Below are 14,555 nucleotides of genomic sequence, written 5' to 3' on the forward strand. Positions count from 1 at the left end.
TGTAAAAGATTAATAACATTTCCATGTTGTGAGTTAAGGGACCTGAGAGCTAGTGGGGTTTGACGTCTTAACTGATACTTAGATTGAAGCACCAGGGTAGAACAGATGAGATCTCGATGCACATGCAAAACCGAGATCATAAATAGTGTGAGATTTATGATGACTTTGTGCCGTACATGAACAATTCTTTATTTGTGCTCCAGAACATTACCAGTGTCAAAACTGAGAAACTGAGATGCTGATTGAATTCAAGCTCATTCTTATCGCTGTGCTTTTTCCCAATGTGCCTTTATGTGGACATTACAAATGTATTTTGTTGAACTATTAAAACAAGGCGGTAGGCACTCTGGATTTAGAATAAATATTAATTTATCATTATTTACGCTTGGGCTATATTTTTGGAAAAATATTTTGGCTGTAAACAATGAAATAGGTGACCTATGCGCATACATGTAAAAAGGGGGCCATGGTAAAATGGGCTCTGTAGATACTAGCCAGCCACTAGTAGAATATCTATAATATTATTAAATATTCTACTATAGTCATTTCCAATAGTAAAACATCTGTACTCTTTACCGATATCTTACTATGACCTAGCCTAACCTTACCTTAGCACAGCGGTCCTCAATGTGAATCCCTGAGGCTTTTTCAGCGCCTCCCCCCCCCCCCATACACAAACACACACAAAATGTATTACTTATAGATCTTTAAATATTGGTTTCCGCATACAGAATAGCAGTGCTGGCACCACCCATCCGCATGGAAGCCAGAAAGCAGCCATTTGCTGGTTTCCAATCTAATTCCACAACAGGTGACACGGCTGTCCAATTGGACTGCAGGTTGTCACCTGGGCATGCTTCACTGTCTGGCCCGCAAAGACTTCTACATCATCTTATGTATACTCCGGCTCCCCAGCAGTCTGAAGTATGTTGACCCGGCCCTCGACCCAAAACGTTTCGGGACCCCTGTTTTAGCATAAGCCTTCCTAGTCAATGCCTAACATTACCTAATCTACCCGGCGATATCTAACCATAAGGACCTCACCTGGTGAGGCCTAACCCCCAACTCCCCCTGGCAATGCCTATCTTTAATATTCCCACCCCCCCCCATGTCTAACACTAAGGACCCTCTCCTTCAATAGCACCTAACCCTAAAGAGCCCCTGCCACCTAACTGTATCCATCAATATTTTGGGCGTCTGATAAAATAGTGGGCTTTATCTCCACTATTTGTAGCCATAGTTTGAATCGGGCACTTCTGGCACCTGGCATCCAAATTACCACTATTAGCCGATACTCGTGCTTTTAACCACTTAAGGACCACAGGCTTACACCCCCCTAGTGACCAGACAATTTTTTACAATTCAGTGCTCTGCAGCTTTATTAGCTCGCTGCAGAGCCATACAACATAGCACACAAATGAATCTGCCCTCCATTTGTTGCCACCAACGGAGCTTTGTATTGGTGGCATCAGATTGCTGCTGACTTTGTTTATTTTTATACATTTTATTCTTATATTTTTTATTAAATATCTTTATTTTTCATTTATTTTCTTCCCTCCCACTTCCTGCCCTTCCCCCTGAGATCCAATCAGTGATCACCTTCAAGACATCAGCCTATGAGAGGGGATCACATTGTGGGACACTCGAGGGGACAGATTTATCACAAAGCTGTCCCCTTACAGCGATGTGCTTAGATCGCAGTGCTGTCAACAGTAAAAAAAAAGCCGTTTTTTTTCTTCTATCAGCCTGCTAGCAACAATCGCGGACTAGCAGGCTGTTTACGGAGCGTAGCTCCATAACTAAAGCGGGGATGCGCGAACCCCGCTAATCGCCGCCCACTGCTCTTGATGCCTTTCGGCAGTAGGCGGTCCTGGGGCTGCCACCTTCCCGACGCCTATCTCAGTTAGGCAGTCGGGAAGGGGTTAACATAAATGCCTTTTGTGGCACCCATTTTAGCAGGGCGCCTCCAGCGCTCTTTTTACCTGTTTCAATCTTTATAACTCTTTATCTAGAAAAATGTTTGCCATTGCCTGGAGCACCATTGGTCCTGGGTGGGTGCCATGTGTCCCAGATTAAGCCACCCCCCCTGCATGAAGCTCCACCCCTGAACAAAGCCCCCTCCCTCTCGTGAATGTTCGCTCACCCGCTTCTGCTGCATGTGTGTAGCAGCAGGAAATTCTGTCTCCTGAACACCAGCAGCATTGACAGTCCCTGGAGAGCAGACATGATAAGGTCCAGATAGTATAAGTTTTAGTGCATCCCTCTGTCCCACTTTGTGCTTCCTTCTGTCCCCATGTGCCTCCTTCTATCCCCCTGTGCCTCCCTCTGCCCTCTGAGCCTCCTTCTGTCTCCCTTTGTGAGTCCCTGTGTTCCCCTTGTGCCTCCTACTGTCCTTTGTGTGTCCCTTTGCCCCTGTGCCTCTCTCTGCCCCGTGCCTCCTTTCGTCCTCCCGCACCTCCTTCCATCCTCCTGTGCTACTTCTGCACCCCTGAGCATCCCTCTGTCCCATTGTGCATCCACCTGTCCTACTGTGCCTCCTTCTGTCCCCTTTGTGCCTCCTTCTGTCCCCCTGCTCCTCCTCCTGACCCCTACTTCCACCTCCTGTCTATGCACATTTTTTTAACCTTACCATCGACTGGAACAGACTGCTATGTTTTATTACGGATAAAGCACAGTATATCTGAAAGGGATAAAAAAAAGAATAATGGAAGCCAACACTCAAAAATGCTCAAATAATTTTTCATTCTATTCCTGAATAGGGCTTGTGGTTATTTTCACTCATATATCCTTATAAGACATGATAAATATAATCTTCAGTGAATGTCTATGGGGACATCGAAAGCATTTTTTGTTGAGAAATGTATTAAGTGGTAAAACACTCCACCAGCTGTGGCATTTGCACTTTGTTTGTCTGGAGCAATGATAGTAAGGCACTCAGTATTTGAAGTGTTATATTTGAAAAGTGTATTCTGTTTTTTTGTTTGTTGATGCACAAAAGAGGGTTAAAGTTAACCTGTAAAAACAAAAAATCACCCTTAGGGTATGTTCACATCATGACGTGTAGATGGTCGTGCAATCAGAACACAACACGTACGCCAATGAGTGCACGCCATCTGCGCTGCTAAGCGTTACGATCCCAATCATTACAGTGAATGGGCCTTTGCTGCTCTTGCGGGCAGAATGCATGCAGTAGTATGCAAGCACATCATAGCGTATCATACGGCATGTACGTATGTGAATGGCAGAAAGCCTGTCTATGACCTTCTGCCGTTCTTCCATGTCGCACATCATACACACTTCCAAATGTGCACGGAAGTGCATAATGACGGGAATGAGGCCTTAGGGGGTACTCACCCGATGCCTCTGGATCCTAAACAGGCTTCCCCATCCTTTTCTATTCACTCAGTCCTGCCTTGGAACCACCGAAGTTTATCCTTCCTGCATATATGCGCTAGCTCCTTCCCGATTTTGTTCCGGTGGAAATAGGTCTGGGCCACCTGGCTCTTGCCTCCTCTCTGCTCTCCCACCCACCTTCCTGCCACACACACCCTACCCTCCTCAGCCATGCATCCCCAAATACCTGTCCTCATTTCCCTATGACATTATACTGTAAGCAGGCGAGGTGTCAGCACAGTGACATAGCAATAGGAGTTGCAGAGGTAGCGACTGCATCGGGGCCCTTGGGTCAGAGGTGCCCCGAGGGGTCCTCCCTCAATCACAGTATTAGCTCTCTATTGGCCCTGTGTTGGTAATAATCTCTTCTATAGATGCTTTAAATAGAAATCATCATTAACAAACTGTTTCCCATCCCCTTCTTGCACCTCTGACACTGTGGTTGCCATTGGCAGGTTTTGGTGCCCAAGTAACAATTGTTATGTATAGAGTGCTTGGGGGGCCTCATGTAAAACTTGCACCAGGGCCCATAGCTTAGCTACGCCAATGTGTCAACATATGCCTCTTATCGAAGCATGCTAAGGTAAAACCCCATCACCGGCGAGAGATCACCATGGCCAGTCAGAGGGAAGGCTTTGGCATGCGACCAATCAGGCGGGGGCTGGAAACAGACCAGCCGAACACAGCGACACTTGCTAACTGGTCTCCGGGACGCATCCTCCAAAGTTTGCTTCAGGCAACAGAAAGTCTAGAACCGGCCCTGAGAGCATGTAAGTGGATAATATGGCCATGATTCACTTTTCACCTGAGTTTTCTGGTAGATTTTTTTCATCTTATCTGCACATGTTTTTAGCACCTAGCCAGCAAAAACATAGTAAAAAATTTATTAGAAAACTTCTATAGGTTTGAAACGACCAATTTAGAGTACTGATGACTTACTGTTGGCTGAAAAGGTATTACATTGATAAGGCGTGAGAACATTTCCTGTGAGAAAATGAATTGAATCAGGGGATGGGGAGTGTTCTCTGACAGTGTGTATGGGAAGGATTTCATTATAATGATCACAGACATTGCATTTGAGGGGAAAAATAAAAAAGACAATAATATGACTGTAAAACAACAAAAATAAGAATAAAGAAGGGCATTCTGAAGAAGAGAAAATACAGAATATTATTTTAGTGTTATTACTATAATCATTCTGATAGCTACCAAAGTGGCAATCAGAATGACACATATAATGATGTGTTGCGAGATGACTCAGTGTGTTACCTACTGTGTATAAAGAATACAGAGAGCCATTTTCAAGAAGAATGTGGAAGATGTACTGGTTAACGACAATGTAACCCCACTGCTAAAAAAAGAACCCAGATACTTACCTAAGGAAAGGGAAAGATCTAGGTCCTAATGAGCCTTCCCTCTTCTGCTCCTTCTGCCGGCGAAGGGGACTTCAGAAAGTCTTCGGGAGCCCGAGTCCTCCCGAAGACAGGCTGCTCCACACTGCGCACGCGCGAGCGCCCTCTATTGCGTCAGCGTGTACGCAGTATGGAGCCGCCTGTCTTCGGGAGGACTTGGCTCGAACGAGCGGCCGTTTCCATGTAAAACCACTTACGACCTGCCGCCGCCTATCGGCGTTAGGTGGTCGTTAAGTGGTTAAATGCATGTCAAAGCAACTGCTTATACTATAGCCACAGGCCATTAAAATTGCACATTTATTATCATAAGCCCCAGGCAATATAGGCCTACCACCAAGCCCTTAACTGAAAGCCAAAGCACAAAAAGAATCTGGCATCAAAATAGGGATCATGCCATTTATTTGGTAATTGCAGTTAAATATTGCTTATACAGCAGAACTACTACAGTGATTCTCAGACATTACTATGCTGCCAGAGAAGGCTGCAGGGTGTGCCATATAAGGCAGAAAAGGCAGCTGCAGGTGCTTGAAAAAATGTGCAGGGGTGGTTTACAAACTTTTTCCCTGACATTAAATATTCAAGGTTAGGTAATTGTTTAACCACTTGAGGACCCACCCTTTACCCCCCCTTAAGGACCAGCGCTGATTTTTGTGATCTGTGCTGGGTGGGCTCTGCAGCCCCCAGCACAGATCAGTTGGCATGCAGAGCGATCAGATCGCCCCCCTTTTTTCCCCCCTATGGGGATAATGTGCAGGGGGGGTCTGATCGCTCCTGCTGGTGGCATGTTGCTGGGGGGGGGAGGGCAGCAGCGCCGTACAATGTAAACAAAGGAGACAAATGTCTCCTGCGTTTACATTTAGTCTGCGAGCCGCGATCAGTCCTACAGGACTCAATAATGCCTTAACTTCCATTAAGGCTAGTATTCTACAGGGAATTTGAGGTCCATGAGTATGGAGTGCCACTTCTTGGTCAATACCAGCTCACAAGGGTAGAGCACCATATTTATGGGATCCAGATTCCTTGGGAAATACCAGCCTGCATAAGGAATAAGGGGTCAATAAGTGCTGTAAAAAATGAGAGCTTTAGCCATTGTGCTGCAAAGCCACTATATAGTGCACATGTTAAAAGGGCCTGCTGTAAAGTAAGGCACCGCGGAGATAGGATATCAGTAACATAACTGATAATCTAATAGTTAATTCCATTATTTTTACCAATATTTTACTATGACCTAACCATATGCTAACTTGAGCCCTCCCACTCGATGCCTAACACTAACTGATCCCCCTGGCAATGCCTAACCTTAACGACCTCCCCAATGCTGACTAACACTAAAACCTCCCTGGTGGTGTCTAGCCTTTATAACACCCCCCCCCCCCCCCCGACCGACAACTACTAAGTACCCCTGCCAGTACCTAACCCTGAAGACAATCCCCTAACGCCTGACACTATCCAGCAATATTTTTGGCTCCCCATAGGCCACCGTGTTAATATCCATAATTGGCAGCTATTAGCGGTACTTCACCCCCCCCCCCCCCCCCGGCACATGCTATTTTATCGAGCACCACCAGTGGACAAAATACCGCAATATTAATATTGCCGCCTTAGGCGGGACCCTTTTTACTTGACCATATTTTTATTCAATAAATTGTGCTGCTGTCTGCCCTCTCAGCAGTGGGGTGCTAGGTGGTGAGTTAAGAAATGTTTACACACACGCAGTGTTTCTCTATGCATTTCAATTAAGATGCAAGACACCGCTATACAGAACGGTGTGGTAGCTTAGTGGTAGGATACCTTATGGAAAAAATTGTGCCTAGGCGCCTATTATAAAAGCCGCAATTAGTGGCAAACAACGGAAATTTGGGCGCATGGCCCGGCCGCTAACCGCTGTAGGCACTTAAGTTTACTGGTTTTGCCGCAAATCGCGGATTTTATAATGGGGGTAAGAAGTTACATTTGGGCACAAGGGAGCGTCTGATTACCAGCAAGCACATGAAATTTACACATCTGGAGGTGCCTGAATCGCAGGTGTTTGCGGAAATGCAAAATGCAGCATTGCATAGCAGGCATGTAACTTCTTTGCTGCATATTGCGGCTTTGTGCTAAGGTTAAAGAGGGGGGGGGGGGGGGTAGGGTTAGGCACCAGTAGGTACCGCTGGAGGGTCTTAGGGCTAGACACCACCGGGGGGAGTTTTAGGTTTAGGCACCGCCAGGGGAGTCTTAGAGTTAAGCACCAACCAGGGGGGCCCTTAGGGTTAGGCTCCACTAGGGACGGTCTTGGGGTTAGGCACCACCAAGGGGTGTCTTAGGGTTAGGAATTGGTAGAGAAGGGTTTTGTTTGAGAGTATGGTTAGGTTTAGTCATAGTAAAATATTGGTAAAACGCACCAATATTTTACTATGATAATCTAGCAGTAGAATATCGCTAATTTTAGCAATTTTCTACTAGCGGCAATCATCTGTGCCCTTTTTTCCAGGCTCCTTTATTTCTTGTATGCGTGGTAGCTTTCTAATTCTGTATGTATTCTGTTGCTCAGTTCACCTCTTACCAAGACTAGGTGCTCTTGGTCACACTAAGCCAAGGGACTGCAATTTGCAAACCTCCGGCTTAGTAAACCACTCTCTTTGTCTACCTCTCTTGGTACCTTGTTTCCACTTCAAAGGAAAAGTGTGTCTGAAGATCAATGCTTCTCCCGTAATATACATTGCCTGATGAAGATGACTTGATTATCCAAGGCTAGCAATAAAACCTCTATCTGCAGTTAGTTAGAAAAAGGTATTACCTTTTGTGAGCTTTTGTTACTTTGACAAAAAAGTACATTTCTTGATCCAGTTCAAGGCGAACAACAAACCATACCTCGCGAGAAGAAGAAAGAGGTCCCTTTGTGAAAGGTCAGAGGAACATATTAGAAATCTCATGAGCCACAGCAAGCTCAGTTTTAACATGGTGCATGAATGTCATTCTACCAGGCTAAAATCAATAGATTCTTTGTGAAGGAAGACGGCCAAGCATGGTGGTTAATGTTATCTAGGGAGGAAGGGCGATGAATGAGTATTTTCGTAAGCTGGTGCACCAAAAGGAATTATACGGTACACTTTGTTTATACTCTTTAGAAACATATATTAAAGGGAACCAACCTAAAGTCAGTGGGATATGGTGTCTGACACATTTTTTTCCTTTTAAAGGAAAAAAATTAAAAATAGGGTAACAGATAATCTACTCAGAAAAAGACTGCTGCCCTTCCCTGACTGCTTCATGTGGGTGATGATGGGATAGTCTGGACAGCATTCTCTTTAGTAAAACTGCACTATTCTCTCTACAGGAATTGGAGCTACAGGAGCCAGCCAGTCAGGTATGTACAAATGTGAAATGCACAACACTTTGTGTATTGCTAATTAATGCAAATTTACTATCATATACACTCAACAATGGAAGGAGGATTGCTTATTATTGTAAATACTATCATATACACTTTATTATTATTTAGTATTTATATAGCACCGACATGTTCCGCAGCGATGTACAGAGAATATAGTCTTGTCACTAACTGTCCCTCAGAAGGGCTCACAATCTAATCCCTGCCATAGTCATATGTCTGTGTATGTATGTATGTATCATAGTCTAGGGCCAATTTAGGGGGATGCCAATTGACTTATCTGTATGTCTTTGGGATGTGGGAGGAAACCGGAGTACTCAGAGAAAACCCACATAGACATGGAGAGTACATACAAACTCCTTGCAGATGTTGACCTGGCTGGGATTCAAACCAGGGACCTAGTGTTGCAAGGCGAGAGCGCTAACCACTGAGCCACCGTGCTGCCCACTGCACTGCACTGCACTGCGCTGCACTGCACTGCGCTGCACTGCACTACACGTAACTTAAACATATTCAAAAATTAAATGGGAAACCAGGGCTTTGACCTATGACTGATGCTAACTATATCTAACTACCCTGAATGCTAATACTACTTTCACACCCAGGGCCAGTTTAAGCCACACCGGGGCCCCAGGTCAAAAGCATAGCTCCCAACTGTCCCTCTTTTGGAGGGACAGTCCCTCTTTGGGTACCCAATCCCTCTGTCCCTCTTTCTTCCTCGCTTGTCCCTCTTTCAGGACTGATGTAATGATCTATGTAAATGTATGTATTTTTCTACTGAAAAATGTGTTTAATTAACTCAAAACGTTATTCCTGTCATTTAAATTAATATATTTCTCATTTTTAAATGTTAATATGAAGGAAAATGAACCAGCATAGAAAGAACCATAGTGGTTTGAATGACAAACCATATTTTTCTTATGAAAGCTTCATAGTATGCTTGACTAGGGGCATGCCAAGTGTGTGATTAGGGGTGTGGCAGGGGCGTGGTTTAAGTTTCCCTCTTTCTTATTTTAAAAAATTGGGAGGTATGGTCAAAAGTAACTTGGGGGACCTTCTACCCCCTCATCAAAGTAGGCTCCCCGGGGCCCCTGCCCTCCCGGTCCTCCAGATGGCCTCCCCCTGACTGTGCCCCCACCCCCCTCCTGCATGTTCAGTAGATCAGCTGCCTTGAAATATCTTACCTGTCCCGGTGGCGGCTCCATTCCGATCTCCATCTTCAGGCCTGTGTCTTCTCCATCCGGCGCTTGTTATGTGAAAAGGCCTTTCTGCCAGCCATATGTGTAATCACACATTCACATGGCTAAACAGTGTGCTTGTGCTATATGATCAGAATTTGTAGTTTCCTCTAAGGTCATCTATGTCCGTTTTGAACGAAAACTAGTAATTCCTTAAAACTGCGGCCTTGACTCCAAAATAATGCCCTCGCTGTGTTTTGGCATTTTTGCTGGGAACCTGAGGTGAGAAGGATATGGAAGCTACCATATTAACAGACTTTTATACAATACCAGTAGCTAGGGATGATCAATGAGATGCAAGCTGAAATTATGCAAATTTTTAAGCAAATGTATGCAGTTTGAAAATGGACCAATCAATTGAAACCCAGGCTTCAAGCCTCCGTAGAGGTGCATATTTGCGCAAAGCGGCCGTCAGGCACCTGTGTCCTGCACTCACTACCCACTGGCTGCCCACCTAGGACCGGTATGTGCACCTATGATTGTTTTTGCTGCACTGGAAAATATCTTACATATTGCTGATTTTAATCTTGGAAATAAACCGATTTGCCTGCAGTGCCGACTTCTGCTTCTCTCCTGCCAATTACTCTACTGTATCTTGTATGGCAGAGCACGCATGGCATGGTTGATTGAGCAGCCCTGAATGGTGCAGCCATAACCCTCCTACTTTAGCTGCAGTGCCAACACTTGGCTCTACGTCTTTCTTCTTCCATTCAACTACCAGGTTTAAATTGATTGGTCCTTTTCCAAGCTGCATATATTTGCATAAAAATTTGTATCAAGAAGAATTTGCATATTTGTGATCATCCCTACCAGTAGCCTGGCAGTCCTGTTGTTCTTTCATTAGTAGAGTCACAACCCTGAAACAGGCATGTGTCTAATCTAACTGCAACAAACACAATTGCTAACTCCCAGCTAGAGCAATCCCCTGCCTTTATCTGGTCAGCAGACGCCAGTCAGCCAATCAGGTGTACTGTTATACACCCTTTGCCTGCTGTACCAAATCTAGCAGGAATTGCATAAATCAGCATTCAGGTGGGAGGCTTCGGTTGGATGCAATCGTAGATTGCATTGTTTTACCGAGACGCCCTGTGTAGGCACTTCTCCACTGGCGTAACAATAGGGAATGCAACCCCTGCCATCGGGGTTTACATGGGAAGTTGCATGAAGCTCTTATCGGAAGAGATCGGAAGACTTCCAGCGAGAAGGAGGTAATGTACTCAGCCTGCTGCCGCCGCTGCTGCCGCCGCTGCCACCGCTGCCACCAATGATTGCAAGAGGGGGAGCATTGAGAGGAGAGCTCGAGGTGAGGGAGGGGGGGGGGAATTTCCCCCCTTTCCACCGATCTGCCACACTCTCCTCTTATGCTGCGGCCCCTCCTGCCCCCCAAAAGTCCCTGAGCGGGCTTGGATTTTTTTTTTTGCAGGGGGGCCCGGGGATTTCTAGGTACGCCCCTGCACTTCTCCCACACAGTCCCCTTCCTGCAGCTTCCAGGATGCGGTTGACAGGTGAGTGGTTAGGGAGGGGACCGTGTGGGAGAAGTGCCTACATGGGGCAATCCTGTAAAACAATGCAATCTACAATTGCATCCAACCAAAGCCTCCCACCTGAATGCTAATTTATGCAATTCCTGCTAACTGGCGTCTGCTGACCAGGTAAGGGCAGGAGATTGCTCTAGCTGGGAGTTAGCGATTGTGTTTGTTGCAGTTAGCATTCAGTTTAGAGGTGGTGGGGGTGAGTTCCCTGGAGGTGAGAGGTCCAGGGCTTGCCCACACTACCCTCTAGGTATCGCATGGTGGTTTGGGGGCCCCAGCTAGTGACAGAGACCTTGGCCCCCCGACTGTTGTGCAGACCAGTGTTTGTGTTTTTATGTGTCTAATCTAGTCAGCCTTGAGTCAAACCACCAAATCTGTATGCTTGTTCAGGGTCTATGGCAAAAAACATTAGAGACAGGTTTAGGAAGACAGCCAGGCAACTTGCATTGTTTAACCACTTCACCCCAAATGGGTTTTTACCCTAACGGACAAGAGCGATTTTCACCTTTCAGTGCTCATCCCTTTCATTTGCCAATAGCTTAATCACTACTAATCACAATGAAATGATCTATATCTTGTTTTTTTCACCACCAGTTGGGCTTTTTGGGGTTGATATTTGTTTTTAGTAATTACCTATTACGTTATCCTGCCCAGGTCCCCTTAAGGGCGGCGATGTAAATATTTACCTTCTGCAATCCTGCGCAGATGCTCTGGCCACTCTTCCTTCGGGTTAAGGCAGAAATAGCCGAACCTGATCGATACACTCTCCTGCGCAGGCGTGAGCCCTTTTGCATCTGCGCAGTAGAGTGGATACGACCGGGCACGCCTATTTCTGCCTAGCATAAGCGAAGAACCTCTACTCCCCCCCCCCCCCTTGAGGTAAGTACCCCCAGGGGATTTTTTTTAATACAGAGTCTCTTTAAGTCAAAATGTGGACAATACAACACATACGTTCTGTAAGTAGAGCAAGGATTTATCTACTTATATATGAGGTTTTTTTTTACCTGGGATAGTATGGCTGTCTTTGCTGCTTTAATGTCCATAACTCAAACCGATTGCATATAATCAGTCATCCTCCTCACTAGCCACTAAGTACTTCATCCCCTGCACTTCAGTATGAATATTATTTGGCTGTAGAAGTATGAAAGGTGATGGGACCGATTTGCAGCAGCCTATTTGCTTCTCCAGCAGACTCTCTTGTGTGTGGATGCAGTTCGCTGGAGCTTATACAAATGTACTATCAAGCAGCCTCATGTTTCTGAGCTCTGTGAAGTGGAAGAGAGTTCTTTCCCTTGGCAAGATGATTATGTGCCATGAAATAGCTGAGTATCCAGATCCACCAGTTTCATGACCACTAAGAAATAATGCATTTATTTAACTATAGGGAGCTTCACTTTTATCAGATTTCTTGTGATTGTACGATTTCATTTAATTAAGTACAGTTACAAGGCACAGGAAGACTTCAACCATTTCAGCCCGCAGGGATTTTTCACCTTATGCAATAGAGCAATTTTCACCTCCCATTCATTCGCCAATAACTTTATCACTACTTATCACAATGAATTGATCTATATCTTGTTTTTTCTGCCACCATTTAGGCTTTCTTTGGGTGGTACATTTTGCTAAGAATATTTTTTTTCTAAATGCATTTTCACAGGAATATTAAGAAAAAAACTGAAAAAAAACATTAATTCTCAGTTTTCGGCCATTATAGCATTAAAATAACACATGCTACCATAGTTAAAACCCATGTATTTTATTTGTCCATTTGTCCCAGGTTATTACACCATTTAAATTTTGTCCCTACCACAATGTATGATGCCAATATTTTATTTGGAGATAAAGGTGCATTTTTTCAGTTTTGCGTCCATCACTATTTACAAGCTTATAATTTAAAAAATGTTCGTAATATACCCTATTCACACGCATATTTAAAAAGTTCAGACCCTTAGATAACTATTCATGTTTTTTTGTTATTATTGTATTTTTTTTCCCATTAAAATTGTTATTTGGGTAATTTTTGGTGTGGGAGTTAAACGGTTAATTTTAAATGTATTAATGCGGGTTTATTTAATTGAAAAATGTATGTAGATGTAGTGCTACTATTTGGCCACAAGATGGCCACAGTGAGATTTTTTTTTTTTGTCCTGGAAGCGAGAGCTCGCTTCCAGGAAGCACTAGGAGGACTGGAAACTTTTTTTTTTCTTTTCAGAAAGACCACGAGCCCCTAATAAGAAGCCGTCGGTTTTTCTGCCCGGGACTTAGATCGATGAATGGGAACTAAATTCCCATTCATTGATCTCCGGGCTAACGGGGGGGGTGCAGCAGCACGCAGCAGTTCAGCAGCTGCCGCCTGGATGTGACAATCATGTCCAGGTGGCAGGAATGGTTAAAGACCCCCACCCACCTCACTGTCAAAATTCTATCCGGCATTACTTTGGGCTTCATCACAGGTGACAATGTTATTAGCCATTATTTGCAGCTGTTAGCTTTTTATGGTCATACATGTTACCTCATTTACTGACATCATCAATATAATTGTTAGTCTTAAAAGAGTTTTAAGATTGTGCACTAAGCTAGTCAATTGCAGAGCTAGATTTCTGGAAAAGTCACAAAGGCCCAGGCCTTGGGCAGCTCCTGCCCAGGGAGGTGGCCAGACATTGAATGGGCTTGCTGCATATGAAAGAGAAGGCTGAAAATGGAAAATGCATTCTGAAAATGAGGAGCAACACAAAGGAAAGGGAAGTTGCTACCCGAGGAAGCTGTATACAGAAGAGAGGTGCTGCTGTTCATGAATGTTACACACGGACAGGGCCGGTTCTCGACTTTTTGCTGCCTGAGGCTAACTTGTGAGAATGCACCTCCTCCCAACAATTTACTCTGCTTAATTTAATGTTCTCACATGACATGCTGCAGCTCAACACAATAGCACACTGGATGGCTGTGAGTCTGTGACAAACAAACTGCTCACCCTCTTCACTTCATTCCTCCTCAGTCAGGACAGCAGTGCCACCTCCTCCATTATGCTGAACAAGTCGAATGAAGCACTGCTGTTTTCCTGCCTCCCCCCTCCTCACTCACTGTGAGACTTCTCACACAGCAATACAAGCTGCTTTTCCCTAATGATGATCTCTTCATCTGGCTTTCCTCTCGCTTTTCCAACTACTCTGACTGCATGTTGTTAGTGTAAACACAGTACAAAAATTCTGCCCCTGCAATCTCTGCGCCTGATGCAAACGTTTCACCTTGCATCATGAGAGAACCGGCCCTGTACATGGAAGAGCGGGCTGCATGGATCCCTAGCAGCATCAGCCATGAAGAACTGGGTCATCAGTGCTGAACCTTCACCCAGTGCAGTTTCAAGGCTAAGTTGCACCCAGGGCGAGGGTGTAAAAATTGCGCCCCCCACCCTCGTGAACTCGTGAACCCTTACTCTTTAGTGACATTCGCACAGCCACAGGTCACAAGTAGATCTGCCTACTTACTAGTGACCAGCCCATCATCCGGGAGGAAGCAGGGACAAGAAAACATAGGCGAAGAGAGCCCAGAAAGCCCACTCTTCCATGGGCGCTGTGCACTGACAGCCTGCAGTACCGCTACAGGACAT

The 14,555-nt window shown here is 45.1% G+C and overlaps 1 protein-coding gene across 7 annotated transcripts in view; it reads left to right on the top strand.

The window, feature by feature from the left end:
* FSTL4 (follistatin like 4) overlaps positions 1–14,555 on the top strand; it is a 1,281,504-nt gene that overhangs the window by 1,023,336 nt on the left and 243,613 nt on the right. For 6 of the 7 annotated variants that reach the window (XM_068273011.1, XM_068273010.1, XM_068273014.1 and 3 more), the window contains one exon: positions 8,125–8,154. The exons of the other annotated variant lie outside the window; for it this stretch is intronic. In XM_068273011.1, coding sequence (XP_068129112.1) covers positions 8,125–8,154 — 30 coding nt within the window. The remainder of the gene's footprint in view (positions 1–8,124; positions 8,155–14,555) is intronic. 7 annotated transcript variants of the gene reach the window in all.

Source organism: Hyperolius riggenbachi, chromosome 3, assembly GCF_040937935.1.
Source record: "Hyperolius riggenbachi isolate aHypRig1 chromosome 3, aHypRig1.pri, whole genome shotgun sequence".
NCBI lineage: Eukaryota > Metazoa > Chordata > Amphibia > Anura > Hyperoliidae > Hyperolius > Hyperolius riggenbachi.